At 51.0% G+C, this 15381-nt stretch overlaps 1 protein-coding gene across 1 annotated transcript in view; it reads left to right on the top strand.

The window, feature by feature from the left end:
- The window catches only part of GPN1 (GPN-loop GTPase 1), a 28759-nt gene extending 20055 nt beyond the window's left edge, over positions 1–8704 (top strand). Inside the window, exons 3-14 of the mRNA XM_069728593.1 lie at positions 160–199; positions 4284–4350; positions 4422–4459; positions 4532–4610; positions 4687–4781; positions 4852–4897; positions 4971–5117; positions 5199–5281; positions 5356–5395; positions 7634–7727; positions 7812–7919; positions 8339–8704. Of these exons, the coding sequence (XP_069584694.1) occupies positions 160–199; positions 4284–4350; positions 4422–4459; positions 4532–4610; positions 4687–4781; positions 4852–4897; positions 4971–5117; positions 5199–5281; positions 5356–5395; positions 7634–7727; positions 7812–7919; positions 8339–8424 (923 nt within the window). The 3' untranslated portion in view covers positions 8425–8704. The remainder of the gene's footprint in view (positions 1–159; positions 200–4283; positions 4351–4421; positions 4460–4531; positions 4611–4686; positions 4782–4851; positions 4898–4970; positions 5118–5198; positions 5282–5355; positions 5396–7633; positions 7728–7811; positions 7920–8338) is intronic.
- Positions 8705–15381: the final 6677 nt, after the last annotated feature.

The following is a 15381-nucleotide window of genomic DNA, read 5'->3' on the forward strand; positions in this document are numbered from 1 at the left end:
TGTGTGGTTTATTCTCCTCCTCCTCCCCCTATAATGTGTGGTGTATTCCTCTCCTCCTCCCCCTATAATGTGTGGTGTATTCCCCTCCTCCCCCCCTATAATGTGTGGTGTATTCCTCTCCTCCTCCCCCTATAATGTGTGGTGTATTCCCCTCCACAGATATTCGGGACACAGTTAAGTACAAGGAGGTGATGAAGCAGTATCCTTCTCCTATTGGTACCGGTATCGCTGTGGGCTCGGTTGGTGGGGGGTGTTCTGGTATAGCTGTGGGCTCGGTTGGTGGGGGGTGTTCTGGTATCGCTGTGATCTCGGTTGGTGGGGGGTGTTCTGGTATCGCTGTGGGCTCGGTTGGTGTGGGGTGTACCGGTATAGCTGTGGGCTCGGTTGGTGTGGGGTGTAGCGGTATCGCTGTGGGCTCGGTTGGTGGGGGGTGTTCTGGTATAGCTGTGGGCTCGGTTGGTGGGGGGTGTTCTGGTATCGCTGTGATCTCGGTTGGTGTGGGGTGTTCTGGTATAGCTGTGGGCTCGGTTGGTGTGGGGTGTTCCGGTATAGCTGTGGGCTCGGTTGGTGTGGGGTGTTCCGGTATAGCTGTGGGCTCGGTTGGTGGGGGGTGTTCTGGTATCGCTGTGATCTCGGTTGGTGTGGGGTGTTCCGGTATAGCTGTGGGCTCGGTTGGTGTGGGGTGTACCGGTATAGCTGTGGGCTCGGTTGGTGTGGGGTGTAGCGGTATCGCTGTGGGCTCGGTTGGTGTGGGGTGTACCAGTATCGCTGTGGGCTCGGTTGGTGTGGGGTATAGCGGTATCGCTGTGGGCTCGGTTGGTGGGGGGTGTTCTGGTATCGCTGTGATCTCGGTTGGTGTGGGGTGTTCCGGTATAGCTGTGGGCTCGGTTGGTGTGGGGTGTACCGGTATAGCTGTGGGCTCGGTTGGTGTGGGGTGTAGCGGTATCGCTGTGGGCTCGGTTGGTGTGGGGTGTACCAGTATCGCTGTGGGCTCGGTTGGTGTGGGGTGTAGCGGTATCGCTGTGGGCTCGGTTGGTGGGGGGTGTTCTGGTATCGCTGTGGGCTCGGTTGGTGTGGGGTGTACCGGTATAGCTGTGAGCTCGGTTGGTGGGGGGTGTTCTGGTATCGCTGTGGGCTCGGCTGGTGTGGGCTCTACTGGTATCGCTGTGGGCTCGGTTGGTGTGGGGTGTAGCGGTATCGCTGTCGCTGTGGGCTCGGCTGGTGTGGGCTCGGCTGGTGTGGAGTGTACCGGTATAGCTGTGAGCTCGGTTGGTGGGGGGTGTTCTGGTATCGCTGTGGGCTCGGCTGGTGTGGGGTGTACCGGTATCGCTGTCGCTGTGGGCTCGGTTGCTGTGGGGTGTAGCGGTATCGCTGTGGGCTCGGTTGCTGTGGGGCGTACCGGTATAGCTGTGGGCTCGGTTGGTGTGGGGCGTACCGGTATAGCTGTGGGCTCGGTTGGTGTGGGGTGTTCTGATATCGCTGTGGGCTCGGCTGGTGTGGGCTCTACTGGTATCGCTGTGGGCTCGGTTGGTGTGGGGTGTAGCGGTATCGCTGTCGCTGTGGGCTCGGTTGGTGTGGGGTGTAGCGGTATCGCTGTGGGCTCGGTTGGTGTGGGGTGTACCGGTATAGCTGTGGGCTCGGTTGGTGTGGGGTGTACCGGTATAGCTGTGGGCTCGGCTGGTGTGGGCTCTACTGGTATCGCTGTGGGCTCGGTTGGTGTGGGGTGTAGCGGTATCGCTGTCGCTGTGGGCTCGGTTGGTGTGGGGTGTACCGGTATCGCTGTCGCTGTGGGCTCGGTTGGTGTGGGGTGTAGCGGTATCGCTGTGGGCTCGGTTGGTGTGGGGTGTACCGGTATCGCTGTCGCTGTGGGCTCGGTTGGTGTGGGGTGTACCGGTATCGCTGTCGCTGTGGGCTCGGTTGGTGGGGGGTGTTCTGGTATAGCTGTGGGCTCGGTTGGTGGGGGGTGTTCTGGTATCGCTGTGGGCTCGGTTGGTGGGGGGTGTTCTGGTATAGCTGTGGGCTCGGTTGGTGGGGGGTGTTCTGGTATCGCTGTGGGCTCGGTTGGTGGGGGGTGTTCTGGTATAGCTGTGGGCTCGGTTGGTGGGGGGTGTTCTGGTATCGCTGTGGGCTCGGTTGGTGGGGGGTGTTCTGGTATAGCTGTGGGCTCGGTTGGTGGGGGGTGTTCTGGTATCGCTGTGGGCTCGGTTGGTGGGGGGTGTTCTGGTATCGCTGTGGGCTCGGTTGGTGGGGGGTGTTCTGGTATAGCTGTGGGCTCGGTTGGTGGGGGGTGTTCTGGTATCGCTGTGGGCTCGGTTGGTGGGGGGTGTTCCGGTATCGCTGTGGGCTCGGCTGGTGTGGGGTGTTCTGGTATCGCTGTGGGCTCGGCTGGTGTGGGGTGTACCGGTATCGCTGTGGGCTCGGTTGGTGTGGGGTGTACCGGTATAGCTGTGGGCTCGGTTGGTGTGGGGTGTAGCGGTATCGCTGTGGGCTCGGTTGGTGTGGGGTGTACCGGTATCGCTGTGGGCTCGGTTGGTGTGGGGTGTAGCGGTATCGCTGTGGGCTCGGTTGGTGGGGGGTGTTCTGGTATCGCTGTGGGCTCGGTTGGTGTGGGGTGTACCGGTATAGCTGTGAGCTCGGTTGGTGGGGGGTGTTCTGGTATCGCTGTGGGCTCGGCTGGTGTGGGCTCTACTGGTATCGCTGTGGGCTCGGTTGGTGTGGGGTGTAGCGGTATCGCTGTCGCTGTGGGCTTGGCTGGTGTGGGCTCGGCTGGTGTGGGGTGTACCGGTATAGCTGTGAGCTCGGTTGGTGGGGGGTGTTCTGGTATCGCTGTGGGCTCGGCTGGTGTGGGGTGTACCGGTATCGCTGTCGCTGTGGGCTCGGTTGCTGTGGGGTGTAGCGGTATCGCTGTGGGCTCGGTTGCTGTGGGGCGTACCGGTATAGCTGTGGGCTCGGTTGGTGTGGGGTGTTCTGATATCGCTGTGGGCTCGGCTGGTGTGGGCTCTACTGGTATCGCTGTGGGCTCGGTTGGTGTGGGGTGTAGCGGTATCGCTGTCGCTGTGGGCTCGGTTGGTGTGGGGTGTAGCGGTATCGCTGTGGGCTCGGTTGGTGTGGGGTGTACCGGTATAGCTGTGGGCTCGGTTGGTGTGGGGTGTACCGGTATAGCTGTGGGCTCGGCTAGTGTGGGCTCTACTGGTATCGCTGTGGGCTCGGTTGGTGTGGGGTGTAGCGGTATCGCTGTCGCTGTGGGCTCGGTTGGTGTGGGGTGTACCGGTGTCGCTGTGGGCTCGGTTGGTGTGGGGTGTAGCGGTATCGCTGTGGGCTCGGTTGGTGTGGGGTGTACCGGTATCGCTGTCGCTGTGGGCTCGGTTGGTGTGGGGTGTACCGGTATAGCTGTGAGCTCGGTTGGTGGGGGGTGTTCTGGTATCGCTGTGGGCTCGGCTGGTGTGGGGTGTACCGGTATCGCTGTCGCTGTGGGCTCGGCTGGTGTGGGGTGTTCTGGTATCGCTGTGGGCTCGGCTGGTGTGGGGTGTAGCGGTATCGCTGTGGGCTTGGTTGGTGGGGGGTGTTCCGGTATCGCTGTGGGCTCGGTTGGTGTGGGGTGTTCCGGTATAGCTGTGGGCTCGGTTGGTGTGGGGTGTTCTGGTATCGCTGTGGGCTCGGTTGGTGTGGGGTGTAGCGGTATCGCTGTGGGCTCGGTTGGTGTGGAGTGTACCGGTATAGCTGTGAGCTCGGTTGGTGTGGGCTCTACTGGTATCGCTGTGGGCTCGGTTGGTGTGGGGTGTAGCGGTATCGCTGTGGGCTCGGTTGGTGTGGGGTGTACCGGTATCGCTGTCGCTGTGGGCTCGGTTGGTGTGGGGTGTACCGGTATAGCTGTGAGCTCGGTTGGTGGGGGGTGTTCTGGTATCGCTGTGGGCTCGGCTGGTGTGGGGTGTACCGGTATCGCTGTCGCTGTGGGCTCGGTTGGTGTGGGGTGTAGCGGTATCGCTGTGGGCTCGGTTGGTGTGGGGTGTACCGGTATAGCTGTGGGCTCGGTTGGTGTGGGGTGTACCGGTATCGCTGTCGTTGTGGGCTCGGCTGGTGTGGGGTGTACCGGTATCGCTGTCGCTGTGGGCTCGGTTGGTGTGGGGTGTACCGGTATAGCTGTGGGCTCGGTTGGTGTAGGGTGTTCTGATATCGCTGTGGGCTCTACTGGTATCGCTGTGGGCTCGGCTTGGATGGTGGGCACTTTGATCTCTGCTCGTTGTACAGGGTTGTTGTCGGCTGATCCTGAGCCCCACCATCAGATATGGACTTGGACCCAATGGCGGCATCGTCACCTCCCTTAATCTGTTTGCCACGCGGTTTGATCAGGTGAGTGTTGGCGCAGTCATGTGACCAGTGGCCGCCCCCACGCCTCGCTCACCTTCCTCTTTCCTCTGCAGGTGGTGAAGTTCATAGAGAAGAGGCAGGAGAACTGTCGGTAAGTATCTGCGGCTCTTCGCTGGTCAGTGGGGGTGAGCCAGGCCCTGACTGTTCCCCTCGACCTCCACAGGTACGTCCTGATAGACACACCGGGACAGATTGAGGTGTTCACGTGGTCGGCCTCGGGGTCCATCATCACCGAGGCGCTGGTGAGTAGTGGAAGGTGCGGGGCCGCTACATAAATCAGTGCAGGAAGGTTGAGTCTCCTCCATCTTCTCGCTGCAGGCGTCTTCCTTCCCATCGGTGGTGGTCTACGTCATGGACACGTCCCGCAGTACCAGCCCTGTTACCTTCATGTCCAACATGCTGTACGCCTGCAGGTGGGTGCCCGCCTTGGGGAGGGGTGTGGGATGGTCATGTGCCGCCAGTGTGACACATCTTCTCTTACAGCATCATGTACAAGACCAAGCTGCCATTCATTGTCGTCATGAACAAGGTGGGTCCACCACAATGGCAGTCAGACGGTGGTGATTGTAGGGCTCGGGCAGTAATCCTCTCCCTTCCTGCAGACGGACATCATCGATCACAGCTTTGCAGTAGAGTGGATGCAGGATTTTGAGAGTTTCCAGGACGCTCTGAACCAGGAGACGTCGTACGTCAGTAATCTGACCCGCTCCATGAGCCTGGTCCTGGACGAGTTCTACAACGCCCTGCGGGTAACGTGTGCCCTATCTGCGGCCTCGCACCGCATGTATCGCCCGTCAGAACCCCTTCATCCTACTCTCCTTTGTCTACAGGTGGTAGGGGTCTCCGCTGTGACCGGAGCTGGGATGGACGACTTCTTTGTGAAGGTCTCAGAGGCAGCAGAGGAGTATGAGAGGTGAGGAGACACCTGCGATGAGGGAGGCATCTATGCCCCGTGCCTTACTCATAATGCACTCTTCTCCTCCATAGAGAGTTCCGGCCCGAGTACGAGCGCCTCCGCCAGGCTGCGGTGAGTCATGGGAGCCTAGGAGCTGTGTGATCCGGGTGGGGGGAATGGTGCCTGATCCATGTAGCGGGTGGGGGTAGAGAAATGGTGCCTGATCGTACGTACGTGTGAGGTGAGAAATGGTGCCTGATCCACGTATGTGTGAGGTGAGAAATGGTGCCTGATCGTACGTACGTGTGAGGTGAGAAATGGTGCCTGATCCACGTATGTGTGAGGTGAGAAATGGTGCCTGATCCACATATGTGTGTGAGGAGAGAAATGGTGCCTGATCCACGTATGTATGAGGAGAGAAATGGTGCCTGATCCACATATGTGTGTGTGGAGAGAAATGGTGCCTGATCCACGTATGTGTGTGTGGAGAGAAATGGTGCCTGATCCACATATGTGTGTGTGGAGAGAAATGGTGCCTGATCCACATATGTGTGTGAGGAGAGAAATGGTGCCTGATCCACATATGTGTGTGAGGAGAGAAATGGTGCCTGATCCACATGTGTGTGTGGAGAGAAATGGTGCCTGATCCACGTATGTATGAGGAGAGAAATGGTGCCTGATCCACGTATGTATGAGGAGAGAAATGGTGCCTGATCCACATATGTGTGTGAGGAGAGAAATGGTGCCTGATCCACGTATGTGTGTGTGGAGAGAAATGGTGCCTGATCCACGTATGTATGAGGAGAGAAATGGTGCCTGATCCACGTATGTGTGTGTGGAGAGAAATGGTGCCTGATCCACATATGTGTGTGTGGAGAGAAATGGTGCCTGATCCACATATGTGTGTGAGGAGAGAAATGGTGCCTGATCCACGTATGTATGAGGAGAGAAATGGTGCCTGATCCACATATGTGTGTGAGGAGAGAAATGGTGCCTGATCCACGTATGTGTGTGTGGAGAGAAATGGTGCCTGATCCACATATGTGTGTGTGGAGAGAAATGGTGCCTGATCCACGTATGTATGAGGAGAGGAATGGTGCCTGATCCACATATGTGTGTGTGGAGAGAAATGGTGCCTGATCCACATATGTGTGTGAGGAGAGAAATGGTGCCTGATCCACATATGTGTGTGAGGAGAGAAATGGTGCCTGATCCACATATGTGTGTGTGGAGAGAAATGGTGCCTGATCCACGTATGTATGAGGAGAGAAATGGTGCCTGATCCACATATGTGTGTGTGGAGAGAAATGGTGCCTGATCCACGTATGTATGAGGAGAGAAATGGTGCCTGATCCACGTATGTATGAGGAGAGGAATGGTGCCTGATCCACATATGTGTGTGAGGTGAGAAATGGTGCCTGATCCACATATGTGTGTGAGGAGAGAAATGGTGCCTGATCCACATATGTGTGTGAGGAGAGAAATGGTGCCTGATCCACATATGTGTGTGAGGAGAGAAATGGTGCCTGATCCACGTATGTATGAGGAGAGAAATGGTGCCTGATCCACGTATGTATGAGGAGAGAAATGGTGCCTGATCCACGTATGTGTGTGGAGAGAAATGGTGCCTGATCCACGTATGTATGAGGAGAGAAATGGGGCCTGATCCACGTATGTATGAGGAGAGAAATGGTGCCTGATCCACATATGTGTGTGTGGAGAGAAATGGTGCCTGATCCACGTATGTATGAGGAGAGAAATGGTGCCTGATCCACGTATGTATGAGGAGAGAAATGGTGCCTGATCCACATATGTGTGTGAGGAGAGAAATGGTGCCTGATCCACATATGTGTGTGAGGAGAGAAATGGTGCCTGATCCACGTATGTATGAGGAGAGAAATGGTGCCTGATCCACGTATGTATGAGGAGAGAAATGGTGCCTGATCCACGTATGTGTGTGGAGAGAAATGGTGCCTGATCCACGTATGTATGAGGAGAGAAATGGGGCCTGATCCACGTATGTGTGTGTGGAGAGAAATGGTGCCTGATCCACGTATGTATGAGGAGAGAAATGGTGCCTGATCCACATATGTGTGTGTGGAGAGAAATGGTGCCTGATCCACGTATGTATGAGGAGAGAAATGGTGCCTGATCCACGTATGTGTGTGTGGAGAGAAATGGTGCCTGATCCACGTATGTATGAGGAGAGAAATGGTGCCTGATCCACGTATGTGTGTGTGGAGAGAAATGGTGCCTGATCCGTGTGTGGGGCAATGTTTCCTGATCCATGTAGAGGATAGGGGGTGAAGGGGAGAGATGGTGTCTGAGTCGTGAGCTGGTATCAGATCCCCGTGTTGTCCTGGCCTGCAGGAGGAGGAGAAGCAGATGGAGCAGCAGGAGCAGTTGGATCGGCTGCGCCGGGACATGGGATCTGTGCCTCTGGACCCAGGACTTCCATCAGGAGGTAGGAAATATGGAGGGGGCAGATGACCAGTGTGACTGACCTTCGAGGGGTAATCCTCGGTAACGGCTTTTCTCTCCCTCTCAGGTCTGGATGAAGCAGCTGCGGGGCCGTCAGATCTGATCCTCACTCGGGGGAATATGGAGGATGATGAAGAAGCGGAGGACAGCGACACAGATGACATTGATCACTCAGGTGAGAGGCCACATCTGCTTCTGCTCTGGGCACGAGGAGGAGGCTGGTGAGAGACCTCTGCTTGTTCTGGGCTCCTCTCTGCGGATATTTGGGTGGAGGTCATTAGGGGGAGGAGGAGGTTTGGGTGGAGGTCATTAGGGGGAGGAGGTGGTTTGGGCGGAGGTCATTAGGGGGAGGAGGTTGGTGGAGTGCAGGAGTCGGGGTGGTCTTTAGGAGATGGCTGTTGGGATGTGACTGATGAAGTGAATGTGTCGGCCATAGGTGCTGCCCTGTCGTGCATTGGGGAGGTGAAATTCATTGCAGATAACACCAATCACAGCGCAACTTTCAATTCATATGCTGCAGTTGTAAAGTCAAAGCTTTGCTGTGATTGGCTGCTGAGGCTGCTGCTCTTATGTCTCCACCTTTCCCATTGGCAGTGGCAGAGTCTAGACTGGAGGAGCCGGCCTTCCAGAGCTTCCTGCAGCAAACGCACAGCAAGTACCGGGAGAAGGTGAACAAGTGATGGACGAGGAGGAGTGCGGGCATGTGACCGGCAGAGTCTCACCTCTGTGGGATTGGTCCTGTCCTGTAACCTGCCACTGTGGGGGGATGGTCGTGTCCTGTGACCTGCCACGGTGGGGGTGGGATGGGTTCTGTCCTGTGACCTGCCATCGTGGGGGGGATGGGTCCTGTCCTGTGACCTGCCACCGTTGGGGATGGGTCCTGTCCTGTGCCCCGTTCCCACTCTTCTGGGTGAAGTTTTATTTTGGCTGTAATGTTATATAATAGATCAGGTTTTGTTATTTATCGTCACATTTCATCATTCAGAGGCAATATTGCTGCCGCCCATCAGAGCCGTTCACCCCCTTCCCGAAGAGTCCTGCCCCGCGTGCGTCTGGTGACTGACACTGCAGCTCTTCTTCCGAATCTGCTACATGCAGGTGATGATCAGATCGCCGACCACCGGGTGGTGCCCACAGCAAGCCAGCAGTGACAAGCATATAGGTCTTCAGGAGACCTCTGGTTGTCATACTAGCCCATCAGTGACCCGCGATCACGTGACGGGGGTCACCGATGGGCGAAATTCTGGCCTGATGGCCGGAAGCACGCATTGAATGCCACTGTCAGAGTTTGACAGAGGCATTTAACCGGTTAATAGTCACGGGTGGATTCCACCCGTGGCTGTTATTAAAGTGGGATGAAAGTACTAGATCCTGGAGCTGCCGCCCACGAGCCTGAGCTTTTAGTTGCAGCTCTGCTCACTTTTTCTCCTGGCGTAGGTGTGAGATGCTTACACAGAATGCTGCTCTGTGAGACGTCGCTCCTGTCGGAGTTTGACGCAAAAAGGTTAGTCATTTTTAAGGGTTGAGACTTCAGCTACAATGGAGAAGAATCACAATAAAAATAAGACTTCAGTAGCAGCAGACCCTGCGAAACATCTAAAACAAAAACCGCGGCCACATTGGAAATAAAAGTGCAGAAGTAAAAAAAACCAAAAAGGTGCAAGATAGAATGTTAGATTTGGAAGGGACCTCCGGGGTCCTCGTGTCCAACCACTTTGTTCAATGCAGGAGTCCTGAACCATCTCAGGCAGATGTCTGTCCAGCCTCTATGTGAAGACTTCCATTGAAGGAGAACTCACCACCTCTCGTGGCCGCCTGTTCCTCTCATTGATTACCCTGTCAGGTTTTTCTAATATCTAATCTGTATCTTCTCCCTTTCAGGTTTGTTCCATTGCTTCTCGTGTTTCCATGTGTAAATATCAATAATGATGATCCTCTACAATGTGACAGCCCTTCAGATATTTGTAGACAGCTATTAAGTCTCCTCTTCTTTTTTGGAAGCTAAACGTTCCCAGATCCTTTAACCGTTCCTCGTAGGACATACTGTGCAGTCCGTTGGTCAGCCTAGGATAACAAATATAATTAACAGTTTGCCAAAAAGGCAACAAATCCCTTAACTAAAGACCTAAAAATTAACTTTTATTATTATTTACTAGAGGAAACATTGTAGCCTCAATCCCCTGATGACGCCAGTGGTGCTGGTGAAACATGTCGGGGAGGCTTAGGGCAATTTTTAATAGCACATAGCGGTGAAGCTATACTGGGGCGATAGATGTGGTACATGGGCCGCACCTTGATCCACATGCCTGAATGAAATGATAAATGTATAGGCAGGACTATTAGCGCCATATAGAAAGGAACGTATTCAGTTATAAATACGCTAGCGTTCGCCCAGTGAAACCGATGTGTGCGAGTTTAAATGGTTTCCTTCTATAGTTAATAATAAAAGTTAACGAAAGAACTAAAAATTAAGGGATTTGTTGCCTTTTTGGCAAACTGTTGATTATACTTTGCAGTCCGCTCACCATCCTGGTCGCTCTTCTCTAAACTTGCTCCAGTTTTTCAATGTCTTTTTAAAAAGTGGTGCCCAGAACTGGACACGGTATTCCAGAGGAGGCCTGACCAAGCAGGAGTAGAGGAGGATAATTACTGCACGTGATCTAGAGTATACTTCTCTTTTTTGCTGCTGCATCACACTGTTGACTCATGTGCAGTCTGTGATCTATTAGTATACCCAAGCCTATTTCACACGTGCTGTTGCTTACATCTATTCCGACCTTTCTATAATGTAATTTTTGTTTTTCTTGCCCAGATGTAGAATTTTGCATTTCTCCATGTTAAATATCATTCTATTAGTTATTGCCCATTGTTTAAGCTTATCTAGATCCTTCTGAATCCTCTGTCTTCTCTAGTGTTAAGGTACCGTCACACTAAGCGACGCTGCAGTGATACCGACAACGATGCCGATCGCTGCAGCGTCGCTGTGTGGTCGCTGGAGAGCTGTCACACAGACAGCTCTCCAGCGACCAACGATCCCGAAGTCCCCGGGTAACCAGGGTAAACATCGGGTTACTAAGCGCAGGGCCGCGCTTAGTAACCCAATGTTTACCCTGGTTACCGTTGTAAATGTACACTACATACTTACATTCCCGGTGTCTGGTCATGTCCCTCGCCTTCAGCTTCCCGCACTGACTGAGCGCCGGCCGTAAAGTACAGCGGTGACGTCACCGCTGTGCTTTACGGCTGGCCGGCGCTCACCAGTCAGTGCGGAAAGCTGACGGCGAGGGACCTGACCAGACACCGGAATGTAAGTATGTAGTGTTTGTTTTTTTTACATTTACAACGGTAACCAGGGTAAACATCGGGTTACTAAGCGCGGCTCTGCGCTTAGTAACCCGATGTTTACCCTGGTTACCAGTGAAGACATCGCTGAATCGGCGTCGCACACGCCGATTCAGCGGGAGATCCAGCGACAAAATAAAGTGCTGGACTTTCCCCAGCAACCAACGATCTCCCAGCAGGGGCCTGATCGTTGGTCGCTGTCACACATAACGATTTCGTTAACGATATCGTTGCTAAGTCACAAAAAGCAACGATATCGTTATGTGTGACGGTACCTTTAGCTATCCCTCCTAGCTTTGCATTGTCTGCAAATTTGATCAGTTTACCTTCAGTTCTCTTATCTAGATCATTTATAAAAATGTTTAACACTGGGGCCAGGAGTGAGCAGAACCCACCTAATGGTAGCCTGGTCAATCCCATACTTGGTAATTTTTTTTTCTATAAGGATAGTATGAGATACTTTATCAAATGGTTTGCTGATGTCAAGATATACTATACCTACCGCATGTCCCTGATCCACCCAGTCAGTGATTCCAGCAGATAAGGATATTAGATTAGTCTGGCATGACTCGTTTGCTACAAACTCATGCTGGCTCTGCTTTATTACTGTATATTTGCTGTCTAACAGATCTTTCCTGGTATAGAAGTAAGGCTCACTGGCCTGTAATTTCCTGCTCCATCTTCATTCCTTTTTTGTAGATGGGGACATTTGTCCTTCAATCTTCTGGGACTCTGTTCTCCAGGGTTTTTCAAAGATTCTGACTAGTGGTTCTGCAATTTCCTCTAACTTTTAGAGTAAGTTCACACTGTGTTTTTGCTGCTTTTTCTGTAGCAAAACCTGATCTTGGCAGGAAAGAAGCTGCTTCAAAAATGCAGGTTTAGGTGAGTTTTTTTTTTTCTCGCTTTGTCCATGCTAATGTCCTTGAATTTTCAGCAGCAAATAATGATGCCTGTGTTTTTGCTGCGTTTTTTTCAACACCCATTCAAGTCAATGAGTAAAAAACAGCAAAAACGCTGAAAGTGACATGCTCTATGTCCAAAAAACACAGCAAAGCACAAAATACTGATCACACAAAAAAAACAATATGTGTGCATGAGATTTCTGAAATCTCATAGGCTCTGCTGGTACTGTAAAAAGCAGCTGAAAATTAGCATAAAAAAGCCGCAAAAATGCCCTGTGTGAACGTACCCTTAGAGTGTCCTAGGATGTAACTTATCAGGACCAGGAGATGTGAGATGTTCCCTCGCCGTCTCTATTTATGGATAGTGTGGATTCTTTTATTCCTTTGATGGCCCCGTGAAGATCAGTTGATGGGACAATTGCTTTCTTAGGAATTCCTATATTGCTTCTGTGTTCTCTACGTTCGGCATCTTGTCATTTCACTTCACCCTTTTTCATCCTGTAAAAATCCTATAGCCTCTGACTTCTCTTGTGACATACCCCATAATTGCAACAGAGCCTGCGACCACCGTGTGATCCCGACCTCACAACTAGACCCTCGGATCGGAGCTGTTGTGGCCTCAAAAACAGGAGGAGAAAATGGTGAAATCAAAGAATCTCCGCTCTCATCCTCTTCCCGAAAAGGAATAAAAACATTTCAGAAAGTCTTGTCTAAAGTCCACTTTAAGGGAGGATATTAGCGAAGGGAATGAGGATGTCGAGTCCATATGGGTTGAAATTCATGGAGGGAAAAATGGTAACAAAATTCTCATTGGGGTCTGTTACAAACCCCCAAATATAACAGAAACCATGGAAAGTCTACTTCTAAAGCAGATAGATGAAGCTGCAACCCATAATGAGGTCCTGGTTATGGGGGACTTTAACTACCCGGATATTAACTGGGAAACAGAAACCTGTGAAACCCATAAAGGCAACAGGTTTCTGCTAATAACCAAGAAAAATTATCTTTCACAATTGGTGCAGAATCCAACCAGAGGAGCAGCACTTTTAGACCTAATACTATCTAATAGACCTGACAGAATAACAAATCTGCAGGTGGTCGGGCATCTAGGAAATAGCGACCACAATATTGTGCAGTTTCACCTGTCTTTCACTAGGGGGACTTGTCAGGGAGTCACAAAAACACTGAACTTTAGGAAGGCAAAGTTTGACCAGCTTAGAGATGCCCTTAATCTGGTAGACTGGGACAATATCCTCAGAAATGAGAATACAGATAATAAATGGGAAATGTTTAAGAACATCCTAAATAGGCAGTGTAAGCGGTTTATACCTTGTGGGAATAAAAGGACTAGAAATAGGAAAAACCCAATGTGGCTAAACAAAGAAGTAAGACAGGCAATTAACAGTAAAAAGAAAGCATTCGCACTACTAAAGCAGGATGGCACCATTGAAGCTCTAAAAAACTATAGGGAGAAAAATACTTTATCTAAAAAACTAATTAAAGCTGCCAAAAAGGAAACAGAGAAGCACATTGCTAAGGAGAGTAAAACTAATCCCAAACGGTTCTTCAACTATATCAATAGTAAAAGAATAAAAACTGAAAATGTAGGCCCCTTAAAAAATAGTGAGGAAAGAATGGTTGTAGATGACGAGGAAAAAGCTAACATATTAAACACCTTCTTCTCCACGGTATTCACGGTGGAAAATGAAATGCTAGGTGAAATCCCAAGAAACAATGAAAACCCTATATTAAGGGTCACCAATCTAACCCAAGAAGAGGTGCGAAACCGGCTAAATAAGATTAAAATAGATAAATCTCCGGGTCCGGATGGCATACACCCACGAGTACTAAGAGAACTAAGTAATGTAATAGATAAACCATTATTTCTTATTTTTAGGGACTCTATAGCGACAGGGTTTGTTCCGCAGGACTGGCGCATAGCAAATGTGGTGCCAATATTCAAAAAGGGCTCTAAAAGTGAACCTGGAAATTATAGGCCAGTAAGTCTAACCTCTATTGTTGGTAAAATATTTGAAGGGTTTCTGAGGGATGTTATTCTGGATTATCTCAATGAGAATAACTGTTTAACTCCATATCAGCATGGGTTTATGAGAAATCGCTCCTGTCAAACCAATCTAATCAGTTTTTATGAAGAGGTAAGTTATAGGCTGGACCACGGTGAGTCATTGGACGTGGTATATCTCGATTTTTCCAAAGCGTTTGATACTGTGCAGCACAAGAGGTTGGTACACAAAATGAGAATGCTTGGTCTGGGGGAAAATGTGTGTAAATGGGTTAGTAACTGGCTTAGTGATAGAAAGCAGAGGGTGGTTATAAATGGTATAGTCTCTAACTGGGTCGCTGTGACCAGTGGGGTACCGCAGGGGTCAGTATTGGGACCTGTTCTCTTCAACATATTCATTAATGATCTGGTAGAAGGTTTACACAGTAAAATATCGATATTTGCAGATGATACAAAACTATGTAAAGCAGTTAATACAAGAGAAGATAGTATTCTGCTACAGATGGATCTGGATAAGTTGGAAACTTGGGCTGAAAGGTGGCAGATGAGGTTTAACAATGATAAATGTAAGGTTATACACATGGGAAGAGGGAATCAATATCACCATTACACACTGAACGGGAAACCACTGGGTAAATCTGACAGGGAGAAGGACTTGGGGATCCTAGTTAATGATAAACTTACCTGGAGCAGCCAGTGCCAGGCAGCAGCTGCCAAGGCAAACAGGATCATGGGGTGCATTAAAAGAGGTCTGGATACACATGATGAGAGCATTATACTGCCTCTGTACAAATCCCTAGTTAGACCGCACATGGAGTACTGTGTCCAGTTTTGGGCACCGGTGCTCAGGAAGGATATAATGGAACTAGAGAGAGTACAAAGGAGGGCAACAAAATTAATAAAGGGGATGGGAGAACTACAATACCCAGATAGATTAGCGAAATTAGGATTATTTAGTCTAGAAAAAAGACGACTGAGGGGCGATCTAATAACCATGTATAAGTATATAAGGGGACAATACAAATATCTCGCTGAGGATCTGTTTATACCAAGGAAGGTGACGGGCACAAGGGGGCATTCTTTGCGTCTGGAGGAGAGAAGGTTTTTCCACCAACATAGAAGAGGATTCTTTACTGTTAGGGCAGTGAGAATCTGGAATTGCTTGCCTGAGGAGGTGGTGATGGCGAACTCAGTCGAGGGGTTCAAGAGAGGCCTGGATGTCTTCCTGGAGCAGAACAATATTGTATCATACAATTATTAGGTTCTGTAGAAGGACGTAGATCTGGGTATTTATTATAATGGAATATAGGCTGAACTGGATGGACAAATGTCTTTTTTCGGCCTTACTAACTATGTTACTATGTTAGAAG

This window comes from Ranitomeya imitator, chromosome 5, assembly GCF_032444005.1.
Source record: "Ranitomeya imitator isolate aRanImi1 chromosome 5, aRanImi1.pri, whole genome shotgun sequence".
In the NCBI taxonomy this organism is placed as follows: Eukaryota; Metazoa; Chordata; class Amphibia; order Anura; family Dendrobatidae; genus Ranitomeya; species Ranitomeya imitator.